Consider the following 12,473-nt stretch of genomic DNA (forward strand, 5'->3'; position numbering starts at 1 on the left):
AGCAAAATCTTAAAGAAGTGGGGCCTAGTGGAAAGTTCTTAGGTCACTGGGGTGTGCTCTTGAAAAGAGACTGTGGGACTCCACCCTCTTTCTTATCTCTTTTGCTTCCTGGCCATAAGGTGAGCAGTTGTGCTCCATCACATTCTTCCCACCACTGGGCTTGGGCAACTCCAGTCACAAGCCTAAAAGCCATGGGCCACCTGATCATGGACTGAAACCACTAAAAGCCAAAATAAAACTTTTCTCTTTATAAGCTGATTATCTCAGTTAACTGTCATATTAATAGTAAACTGAGTAAGATGGATGGAAAACTAAGGCCTGGTGTGCTAGGAGGTGGCTGAGGAGAATAATTTGCTTGAAGTTCATTTTCTTTGTTCTGTTATCTTTGATGCAGATGTCAGAGCATGACTTTCTAAACGCTAAAAAAAAGCCTAGAGTTAAACTGTGTTGCTTAAGAAAATCTAAGTTTTTAATAATATTGAATATAGTCAGGAACATGTTTCCAAACCTTTTTTATAAGTTAAGTTTAAGGTCACAGATGTTATATGGAACCTAAAATAGGATCTTCATTCTAAAGTGACATGAAGAGTCCTATAGGAAGCGGCTTCAGTCCAAGTTAGTTAAGGTTTTTCATTAGAAAACTGGGGAGGATTTTACAAGGTACTGGTCAATTTCAATTTGTTGCACCTGTAACAAACTTATAGTAGCCTAGTATAATGAAAATAATCATTCTACACTTTAGCACTACAGTTTAAAGGTCATAAAAACAGACTGCTTAGGTTCCAATTAATTCTACCATTTGCTAATGACAGTGTTCAGAGCACATTGCCCCCCAAATATGGTACCTCATCATTTGAGGAAGCAGGAAGGTCTGTCCTCCTCCCCTGATCCAGGCTGTAAAAGAATTCTCTGATCTTCCCTTGATAACTGGTCATAAGACCCTTGTTCCAGAGAGGTACTCCCAATATTCAGAGGAAAAGAGCATTCTCATCCTTGAAGACAGGGACACTGAGAGGAATCTCAACAAATAGGCCCTGTTATAAGTTCTCTGCAGATCTACTGTTTTGTCCTCTAACTGTACTTTCGTATAACTATCTGTAAAAACAGTCTTCCCTGTATCTTTGGGTCTTCATTTTGAAATGCTCTTGTGCCCTGTAAAAGTTGGATAAAATAAATCTGTATGTTTTTCTCATTAGTCTGTCTTTTGTTATAGAGAGATCTCAGCTAGGAACCTTGCAACGGGAAAGGAAAAAATATCCCCTTCCTCTCCTACACTAGCCAAGTGACCTTGGTCAAGTTAGCTTCCGTGCCTCACTTTGTTTCTCTGAAGAATAATAAAAAGAGCAGCAGTTAGTGAGGAGTAAGGAGTCAGTATATGTAAAGAACTTGGAACAAGGCCTGCATAAGGAAAGGCACTATACATGCTAATTGTTATTATTTCTGGAAGTTAAACAATGAGCACAATAATTACAAAGAATTATGACATATTTATAGGCCACCATGCTTTCAGATATGGCCAACATTAATACAAAGTTATAAGGAAATTCAAGCAATAGTGTCCCTAGTACTTCAAAAAGCACTTTCCTGTGTCTCTTTTCTAGATAAAGCAAAGTGTAGATCAGCATTCTAAATCCATCTCTCAAGTGACCCAATTCTCTTATCTAGGGTACCTCTTACTTTTAGGCATTTCTATGCTTATATAGATAGGAAAGATGAAGATATGCTTCCATACCTGCTTCTGAGGATGAAAACGCATGATTTATGGTAGACACAGGAACATTGGAACATTCAAAGTACTCCACGTCTTCCTCTGGCTCACCTTTCACCTCGGCCCCAGTTGATTTCTGACCACATGATGTGGATGCCAGTTTCTCCTCATCGGTAGCATGGCCATCCCTATTGGAAATGTCTGAAATCTGGGAGATCACTGCCCCTTCATCCTGGGAAAAGCAACAAAGAGACTACCTATTAGGAAGGCAAACAATGGGGGAAAGTGACACTCCAGGAATGGAGCAAGTGGCCACAATACAATGGAATTAATCGCAGAATCAGGTACCAAGGCAGAGGAAGGTGGAGTCTTTCCATCATGAAATACTATTTTCTCTAGAACCTAGCTTTTGTAATCTGAGTTCAAGGTTTGAAAAATCTCAATTTTTCTAGCCCAAATTTATAAGCAAACATTCCAAGAAATTTAAAAACAATGGTTTTCACAAAATTTTTTGCTCAGATATCTCAATTATTTAAAAATCCATGAATCTCATTGTTTTCAAGTCTCATCTAAAAGCTTCTCAACACAAAAAGTATATTTAAATAATTAATAACAAATATCTTTAAGATAAGTTATCTTTGAATAGTTGCAAAAGATGAAATATCTGGGAGGGGTTAGTTTTAGGGTTAGAGTGAGGGTTAGGGAGGGGGGCAAGAATGGGGGAAGGAAGGACTGTATAGAGGGAAAAGAGGGATGGGAGGGGTGGGGGGAAGGGGAAAAAAAATAACAGAATGAATCAACCAACATCACCCTATGTAAACGTATGATTACACAAATGGTATGCCTTTACTCTATGTACAAACAGAGAAAGAACATGTATCCCATTTGTTCACAATAAAAAATAAAATAAAAAAAAAAAAAAAAGATGAAATATCTGGCATATTCTAAATATTGATCTTGTCTAATGCAATTTACTCTAGTGATTTGATACCCAGTGACCCATTTTAAATCTACACAAACAAGTTCTTTAGTGGTCATAAATTTATATTATTCTTTTTCCTTTCTGAATTTGTACTTCCATTCCACTTCCATCAAAAAACTATCCCAATGAAATATACTTATATGACTAAAAGTCTTTTAAAGTTTCCTTCTATTCTATTTCTCTGTTAAAATTTAAATTTTTTTTCCTTTGACCATAAGCCTCTTAGTTTAAAATTTTTTCTTATGGAGAAAAAAAATGTACTAACTAATGCATGATATATCTTTAAAATCATGCAATTTTTTGTTAAGTACTGTCAAACACAAAAGGAGATTGTGTAGCACCAATTAAAAAAAACTTTTATAATGTAATAAAAGGGGTTTTTTTGTTTTGAGCAAAGCAAAAGTAATTTCTCATTGTTCTTGCTGCCTGTTTTGGTAAAATTTGAGAGAGGGCCTTTCATACATTTGTAATAGATGAAGAACAAAATAACTCACGTTGCAATCCCTCCACCTCTTTCTTAATATTTTAAGCTACACATTAAGTTTCTGGTTCAAATTGTATAGGATGAGTTAAACTTAAATTGATTCTGTTAACCAATATGAATACATTTCTGTAATTATAGTTATGCTGAAATAAAGGTTAAAAAAAGGATCCCACTACAATCAGATAAACCTGATTTTGTTTCCCAATTACTTCATATAGTCATGGATGGATATTATTTATTACTAAGATTAAATAAGCATCAGCACCAATTTTGTTCTTGGTTTCCACTTTAATAATCGATAATCAACTTATTTACATAAATAGATACATGAAGTGAAAGAAAAGTTTTATAATAGAAATGTCTTTCAGATCTCTGAATGCTTTCCCAAGTTATGTGCCAAAGATTCTATCATCAGTACTTAGTTTTAATGATCTATCAGCTGACAACTCAGAACCTCCTATCTTATTGAAAGCAATAAACTGGAAAACAACCTGACTTAAAAAAATTATTATTCAGTTAGTAAAGTCAATTACCTTCTGAGAACCTACACCAATATTTCAAATCTTCCCTTTTGTGCCCTGGAAGTTTTAACACTTGGTTGTGAACACCTTTCTAGGATTTAGAATGAGAATTTTTTCTAAAAAGTAAAAAAAAAGGGTCATTGTGAAAGAGTTCCCTAGTCTTTAGGGAACTTCCCAGATGATTTTAGGACACTAAGTATCTGAAAATTGGTTTTCTTAAAGATGAGTACTCAAAGACCCATTGGAAAATGTCTATAAACCTCCCCAAGGAGAAGCAAACTGTAGTCAGGGGACTACAGGTCTAAGAGACATTTGTTGACAGGCACAGTCTTACCTGAGAACAAGTATCCAAAGCAGGAGACTGAGTTTCGTATTTCTTCACCTTACAGCCACTCCTGGAAAGAGAAAAAAACACCAACAGGACAGTTTGGAATCACAATGCCAACTTTCAAGGTATGAGATGGAGCAGAGCGCAGTGTGTGCAGATAGAAGCAAAGCATACGGCATCACATGAATCATACACCTGCGCGGTAGAGATGTAGAGACAGCTTTGCTGCCTCTGAATCTTCTCCCAAGAGACAGGGTAAGCAAAGGAGGACAGTTGGGTTCCTTCTCTGAAAAGACCACCTTACTCACTTCTATGTGTTGTCAAGTACCAGTACTCTGACCCCTACCATCTTTAATTATATACCACCAAAATCCTTTTAGATGAGATAGCCTTGCAGCTAGACATTTGGTTCTTCTGGTCTTTACTCGCTTGGCTTTGACGCTTACCAGAAAAATCATCACGCTGGACGAGATTCTTTAAAAATTCTTTATTGCACTAAAAGCCAAGAGAAGCCTCTTAAGACAGCTCCAGCCTATACCTAGGTGCTTACAGAAAAGAACTGTGGTAAACAAGGTATAAAAGTATTTTAACTAATTGTTACCAGTCTTATTAAGGAATAAGTGGAAGACGAACACCATGTACTTACTATACAAAGTCCAGAACTGTGGAAAACGAACTACCTGTTAGTTTTAGACTAGTACATAATTTGTGATCACAGGACTAATTCAGATTCTGCTCTATTTCAATGAACTTAAAATTTTCAGTAAAAATGCCACTTTGACCAATAGAAGAATTATTTACAACTTGCTTTTCTTTGGTGGAAAAAAAATTAAAAACAAGTACATAAAGTAATACAATGGTCTTCTTTCCCTAATGCTCTAAGTGCTACCTGCTACCACCAAACTTGAAGTGACTCAATAAAATTTATCAGTAAAATTAATTACTTGCTCCAAGTCAGCAGTCTTTTCTTATTAAAAAATTCAATTATTTACATTAGATAGCAGAGCAGTCTCTCAAACCACTGCTGTGATGATCCTGAGGCCAAGCCAGCTCTTGGTATTCAAAGCGCCACATGACGTGTGCCAAGGCAGGGGGCATAAGCTCTCGCACCTAAGGTGGGTAGGGCATCTCCACTCCTTTAGGTACGTATAATTGCAAGGCTAAGCTGACTCATGAAGTGGGCAAATGAAATGCAAAATAATAATAATCAGAAGATCAAACTCAAAAACAGAAGCCAACATGCTATGGAAAGATAGTCTGGGCAGGGATGGGAGAGGAAACTGCCAACAGTCCCAGGGCCAAACAGAAACAACAGCAAAAGTACTTACAACAGAAAACAGAGAAATTTCACTTGCTCAGTAGTCCTGATGCACCAACAAAATTAGAGACAGGAAAGAGACAGACAGATGTAGAAAAAAATCATGTGAAGACTAGAATATTTATCTTATTCTGGTAGATGTAAAAGCTGCACAGTTCTTTCTATGAGGTGAGATACAAATTAAAAATGACATCTTCATGAATGTTAGCACTGGTGAGTGAAGGATTAACAATACCTCATCTCTAATGGAGTTAGAGAATGGCATACTGAGAAATGTCACCTACTCAAATTTACAGAAGAGAAATAAACTTCCAAATATGTGTAAATGTTTTAAAAACAATATTTCACTACTGGGCATATTTAGTTTTAATTGTCTAGTCATCCAGATAAAAGGTGATATATGAACAAAAGTACAGTTGAAAAGATATTCAGATATCGCTACAATAGGGTGGGCATGTATCACTAAGAAGCTTAAGATGATGTCACATAATTTATCTTATTTGGTCAGCAAAATTCCACTGATGTTCTGGTTTCTCCATTTTATAGTGGAATCTAGAAGTTAATTTTATATATATATATATATATATATATTTTTTTTTTTTTTTTTTTTTTTTTTTTTTGGTACTGGGGATCAAACCTGGGGTATTTAACCACTGAGCCACATCCCTAGCCCCCCTTTTTTATGTTTTATTTTGAGACAGGGTCTCATTAAGCTGCTTAGGACCTCATTAAATTGCTGAGGTTGGCTCTAAACTCACAATCCTTCTGCCTCAGCCTCCTGAGTTGCTGGGATTGCAGGAGTGCACTGCCATTCCCAGCTCTTATACATCTTTTTGAATGTCATGCCAAACTATCCACTAGATGCTACCACCAAATGTAATATTTCAGTCTTTTGTACAAAAGAAGGGCTCTGCTAACTAAAATTGTAGCATTATAAAAGCAATCTAGCACTGTTTTCTAGAAGAAAGAAAAGAAAATGGAGTTTTAATTGTGCAAGAATTTTTAAGGCATATATATATGTATGTGTGTGTGTAATGTGTGTGTGTGTATATATATATATATAAAGGTATATTAGATTGGGAAGTTCATTTGATAAAAACAGAATAGGAAGAAAATGCTACCAGGTAAGGAAGGTAGAGCTCAAGAGAGGGTGCTTCCTGGTACTGAACATAAAGCATACAATAGCATTTCCCTTCTTTGGTCCAGATTCGATCTCATTAACATGAGTGCACTGACTACATACACACTTCAGTATGTAACTGAAAAGAAGGCTCCCAAGTGATTCCTTACACACTTAGGTATGCAGAAGCTTCTCATATTTAGAGGAGGAAGTATCAGGGTGGCAACATGCCCAGTACATGCCCCAAGTGCTATCTACACATAGGTACCTAACCAAAAGTGGACTGTATAGACACCCATCCAAGTTTTTCAACAACCATTTAACTGCTCATACATAATCAGATAACAGATCCAGAGCTACTAATGACATTTCATTCCCCTCAGACATCCTGGGGGGCTGCTGAAGAACTATATTCCTCAACCTCCTTGGTCTTGAAATGGATATCTGTGCTCTTTCAATCTCTGGATATATTTTCCTTTCCAGTATAATTCACCACCTGGTGTATTTCCTATTAGTCAGAGTAATACTGAAAAACATTTCTGCAACTTATCGCGTAAGAACTACAATATGGTACTTCTCATACTCCCTTTTCACATTTCATCCTCCATTTTGTTAGTCCTTCTTTAACTTTTAATGAAATGCCACAGGGTCACACAAGGCTAGACTGTCATCTATTCAATTTAACTACTGTGATAAGGTAATCCCATAACAAAGTTAAACTGAAGCTTGACATGGAATATCACCTGAGGGATCACTCCAGGGACTCCAAAGACTTGCAAAAGTTCATCCAAGTATCCCAGGAGAAATGAGGAGGGGAGCACACAACAAAAGATTAATTTAATCAGATTTAACTGATAATTTAAAATATTCTTATCAGATATCTGCCTTTTTCTAGTGAACCAGAAACCATACATGGAGACAAGAATTCTCACCAACTTTTTGTGGTAGTTTTCCAAAAAACAAAAATAAGTTTCTGCTTTTGCTTTCTATTTAAAAGACTTCCACAAGACCCATTTTGCATGTAACTGACACTAGACAGGTATTTGTAGGCTTGGAATTTTTCCCAGCAAGGATTTCTGAAAACCATCAAACCTCTACCTGATTTAAACCTAAAAAAAGTATGAGGGGAACTTAGCCAAATAAGCTGAGGATTCAGAAATAAGGCAGAAATCTACAAAGGAAATCTCTAGAGTTTCTGATTCCACACAGGAGTTAGGCAATATAGGAAAGATTGCAGCATAAAGTTATAAGCTTTGTGTCTGCCCCACTGCACCTCAAAGATAAATGCAGTTCACCAAAACCAAAAGCAGCTGGCTGCCAAACTCAGAGATACACAGAACACAACACCCAGCACCCACTGTCACTCACGTTATTAAACGCGACTTTGCCTTCTTGGGTGACTCTAAGATGTCATTAACATGATTACCAGTGGTGGAACAAAAGTCACTGTTTGTTAAAGCCGTAGTTGATTTAAAGGGATCCGCTGATTCATCAAAGTTATCTGGGTCAAAGTGGTAGGAGCCCTTAGAGGAGAGGGGTGGGGAGTTCTGTAGAATGGAGTGGCTCCCAAAGGGATTAAAACTGGGGTGATCCCACTGACTAATGTCTAGCTTAGAAGACGGCTGGGAGAGAGGGGTGTCTCTGGCTGTTGGGTCTGCAGGCTGTTCTACACCTACTGGCTTACTGATGCCAGCTTTTGGTATCTTGGGAGTCATTCTGTTACCGGGTTTCCTGCCAAGTTTCCTTGGAAGGGCTTTCCTGGCCTCTACATTCTCCACATCTTCTGTGAAATCAAACTCAAGTTTGAGAGATGAGTTCCTTGACTCCTCCTGTAGCTCAATCCTGGAGTCACTGGTGTCACTACTGAGAGTGCCTGAAGTTTCATTAATGTCAGGGAGAGATTTCTGGCTTCCAGCACCTCCTAGCAAAGAAAGCTGTGTGTTCTTATCCAGTTCATCAGGACCGAATGGTGCCTTGGTGAGAAGTGTGCCCTCCGCGACAGTTTCCGTTTCAGAGAATGCTCCCCCAATTATTTTCTTCCTTAGGGAGATAGGTTTGGGCTTTCTCAGCCTGCTTCTGCTGACCACAGGCTCTGGACAAGAGCTTTCAGCTTTCAGATCGGTCTCTGCAGAAGCATCAAGCATAACCCCCATGCTGCCTTCTGTCATTGCCTTGTCCTGGGTGGCTTCTGGAGCACTGGAGGGCAGAGCCTCACCTGAGACTGCAGTTACACAGTCATGGGCTGCTTCTGTTCCAAGAGATGCTGAGATTTCTGTGAAATTCTTGGTTTCTATTGAAAATGGCCTCACTACTGAAATCTTGCTAATATCATGTTGAGGTTCTTCTTTGACATCCTTGACTGAGTGAGAATCAATGGCCAGCTGTGACTCCTCATTTTCTGAAGATCTAAAACCAGTCTCAGATGAACATTTTCTAACCACTTCTGCTACCAGGTGTTCATCAGTTTCTTGTGATTCTAAAACAAAACAAAAGTCATCTATTAAACATCATTCTGGCATTGGTAAATAGTCTGTACTACTTGAATTCACACAGACAAATGGCAAGTTCTTCCCTCTTTGCTTTTATTAAGTATCTCTCTTTTAAAGTTCAGCAAAGATGACAGTACTGCCTAAAAAGAAACTACACTCTAAAATAAATTTTCTTATCCCAAATCACCCATGTGCATTATCCAAGTGATATGAATACAAATTATACCAAGAGGATAGCCATTTAGAAGAAGGCTAAGTAGAGGAAGGGTCTACTGCAATGCCTATTATGTGTTGATAACATTTTGTAGGTTAAAACTGGTTTAGAGGAATCTTCAGACACCAATAGCCTGGTTAAAGGGAGGCAGGTCAGCACTGATATAGTTCACAGGTTCAGCCTGACAGTTCCAGGGTTGTAATTTACACAGTAAGCAGAACTGGAAACTTAGGGTATTAAAAATACAAGTCCTACCTATTCTACAGAATAGAATTGAATATACTCTTTCAAAAACAAGTAAACAAAACACCAGCACAGAAACACCCTGGGGGATGTTAAAACCAAAAGAGTCAAATAAAAAAGTGAATTTGGAAAAGTACATTCAGAAATGGCTTTAAAAACAAATAGCCCTTCCATAACTAAGGCACAAACTTTAAAGCAATATTATTACTTCCTTAGAACTTCTCTCTCTAGGCTAGGTCAGGAATTCTCTAGGTCACTTGTGAAAAATAAGATTTTTCTTAACTTGGGTTTTACTAGAAAAAATGCAGCAAATATTAGAAAGTGTAAATGACGGAATATCTGTAAAGCACAAACTAAGTGTTTTTCTGACTCAAATATCGGAAATAATAGAATATCAGAGAAAATTAAGTGAATGGTTTTTATCATAGCTCATGATTTCAAAAGAAAACTCAAGAGATGACCTACAATTTCTACCTCCTAATCCTAATCCAGGATCAAAGAGCTGAGCATCACTGACAACATTTTTAAAAGCATTCACACATCTTTTTCGCAATTCCTTTAGGATCACAATAGGGTAATGGTAAAAAAAAAAAAAAAAAAAAAAGTATTCCACAGAAAAGTTTTGAATATTTTGAAAATGTCCAATTTAAGTTTTGTCTTGAAATATGTTTATTATTAATACTGCAATTTTAATAAACCCTTAATGCTTGATATCTGGGATTTGCTTTCACATATTTCAAAAGGAATTTTTTAAGGATGAAGTTAATATGGCAAAATGTTGATAACTGTTATCTAGGGATGGGTATATAACAGGTTTCAACTCTTTTCTGTTGTATAGTCTTGCAGTTTTCATAATAAAGAATTTAAACTAAATTGTATTACACATGAAGTTTTTCTGTTTTTGTTTTGGTGCTAGGGATTGAACCCAGGGTACTTTATTACTAAGCTATATCCTCAGTCTCTTTTTTGTTTTTTATTTTGAAGCAGGGTATCACTAAGTGGCTTAGTTCTTGGTAAGTTGCTGAGGCTGGAATTGAACTTGAGATCCTCCTGCCTCAGCCTCCCAAATTTGTGGAATTACAGGCATGCACCACAAACATGAAATTTTAATGAGATTTTATTTTATAGTTTATTTATTTTATATATTGATTGATTGACTGCAGGGCTGGGGATTGATCCCAGGGCCTCACACATGCTAGGCAAATGCTCTACCACTGAGCTACATTCCAACTTTCAACAACATTTTAAAGTGTACCATTTCACTCAGGTGCTGATTCTATTATTTCTCTCCATATACACAAACTGTTGTGAATGTACTACTAATTGTTTACCTGGGTTAAGAGGAAAAGGAAGACAAACAATAATAAAACATACAATCAAAAACCTAAGACTGCAAGTGGGATGGATGAAGGAGGGTGGGTGAGTGGGCGTGGGGCACACCTGTAATCCCAGAGACTCAGGAGGCCGAGACAGGAGGATCACAAGTTTAAGGTTAGCCTCAGCAAGGCCCTAAGCAATTTAGTGAGACCCTGTCTCAAAATAAAAATCAAAAGGGGCTGGGAATGTGACTCAGTAGTAAAGTGTCCCTGGATTCAATCCCCAGTACCAAAAAACAAAAACAAAAACAAAAGTAAAACCCAGGACTGCAAATATCCATGTGTGTCACATATGTGCACCAGGTTCAGTTAAGAGACTATTCAGTTTTACAAAACTCCCATTATTGATCACTGAAGCCAAGGATTGTTTGAAAATATCTGATATAATCTTCCTCATTTTTACTTTTAAAAATTTCCTTTGTCTGGGGCTGGGGAGATAGCTCAGTTGGTAGAGTGCTTGCCTCCTAAGCACAAGGCCCTGGGTTTAATCCCCAGCACCGCAAAAAAAAAAAAAAAAAATCCTTTGTCTCAATGACTATGGCCTGTGTATTCCGATTGCAATGCTCTGCTATTCCCAAATAAATATCATTATTTTTTAGAGAATCTTTGTTTGTTATTTAGGTTGACAATATTTAGTAAAATGTACTGAAGGTTTGTATGAACCAGTCAATGGACTAAGAGTTCACCTGGATTATTTTATTGAATCTAGACAATAGCCCTTAATCAGTATGCAAACCAAATTCTGTCCAAACTCCAAGGCCTCACCACCAAACCATATATGCATGTTAAAGCATCCCGCGGGGATATGTTCTAAGACTCCCAGTGGATGCCTGAAACCACAGACAGTACCAAACCCTACAATTTAATGCCTTTTCTATCTGATCTAAGCACTTATCACATACTGTAGCTATAGTTTTTGCAGCTTAAGGTGTAACAGCAAATCTGGCACGAATGTATTTTTCTTTCTTCACAAGTTCACAGAAGATTCATTTTTACACAAAATTTATTTTTGGGGGGTGGTACCAGGGATTTAACTCAGGGGCACTCAATCACTGAGCCATATCCCCTGTCCTATTTTGTATTTTATTTAGAGACAGGGTCTCACTGAGTTGTCAGGTGCCTTGCCATTGCTGAGGATGGCTCTGAACTCTCGATCTTCCTGCTTCAGCCTCCCGAGTCACTGGGATTATAGGCGGGTGCCACAGCACCCAGCTTTACCACAGATCTTAGCAACCTCAGCATACAATTTTCTTTCTTTCCTTATTAAGCAGAGAACTTTCACCATTTCACTTAAAGGAAGCACTTTAGGCTTCCCTGTGGCATAGCCAATTACCAGCATTTCTACTCTTATGCTTTGGGGCCGAATAACAAGGGTAAACCTGAACACAAGCACTACAAGTCTGAGAACCCAGACTGGAACTAAGTGATAATAAAGGGATGATCTGTCAGAGCAGCCGAAGTGGGATGACTCAAAACTTCATCACACTATGCAGAATGGCATACAATTTAAAACTTATGAGTTGCTTATTTCTGGAATTTTCCATTTAATATTTTTGTTCCATGGTTGACCACAGTAGGTGAAACTGTGGAAAGTGGAGACCACTGTAGTTTCCTATAGTCTTCCTGATCACATGATATCTGGTATTGTGAATTCAGTTCAACTGAGTTTAGTTTTGAATTCTTCATCTTA

The 12,473-nt window shown here is 37.5% G+C and overlaps 1 protein-coding gene across 12 annotated transcripts in view; it reads right to left on the reverse strand.

Moving 5' to 3' along the window:
* Positions 1-12,473, reverse strand: part of Tacc1 (transforming acidic coiled-coil containing protein 1) — a 111,092-nt gene that overhangs the window by 21,176 nt on the left and 77,443 nt on the right. For 4 of the 12 annotated variants that reach the window (XM_047548232.1, XM_047548224.1, XM_047548226.1 and 1 more), the window contains 4 exons: positions 7,830-8,937; positions 5,352-5,387; positions 4,030-4,090; positions 1,733-1,940 (listed from right to left, as the gene is read on the reverse strand). In XM_047548232.1, the coding sequence (XP_047404188.1) occupies positions 1,733-1,940; positions 4,030-4,090; positions 5,352-5,387; positions 7,830-8,629 (1,105 nt within the window). In that variant the 5' untranslated portion in view covers positions 8,630-8,937. The remainder of the gene's footprint in view (positions 1-1,732; positions 1,941-4,029; positions 4,091-5,351; positions 5,388-7,829; positions 8,938-12,473) is intronic. The other 8 variants (XM_047548230.1, XM_047548229.1, XM_047548228.1 and 5 more) reach the window with 5 other exon arrangements.

Source organism: Sciurus carolinensis, chromosome 4 (genome assembly GCF_902686445.1).
Source record: "Sciurus carolinensis chromosome 4, mSciCar1.2, whole genome shotgun sequence".
In the NCBI taxonomy this organism is placed as follows: Eukaryota; Metazoa; Chordata; class Mammalia; order Rodentia; family Sciuridae; genus Sciurus; species Sciurus carolinensis.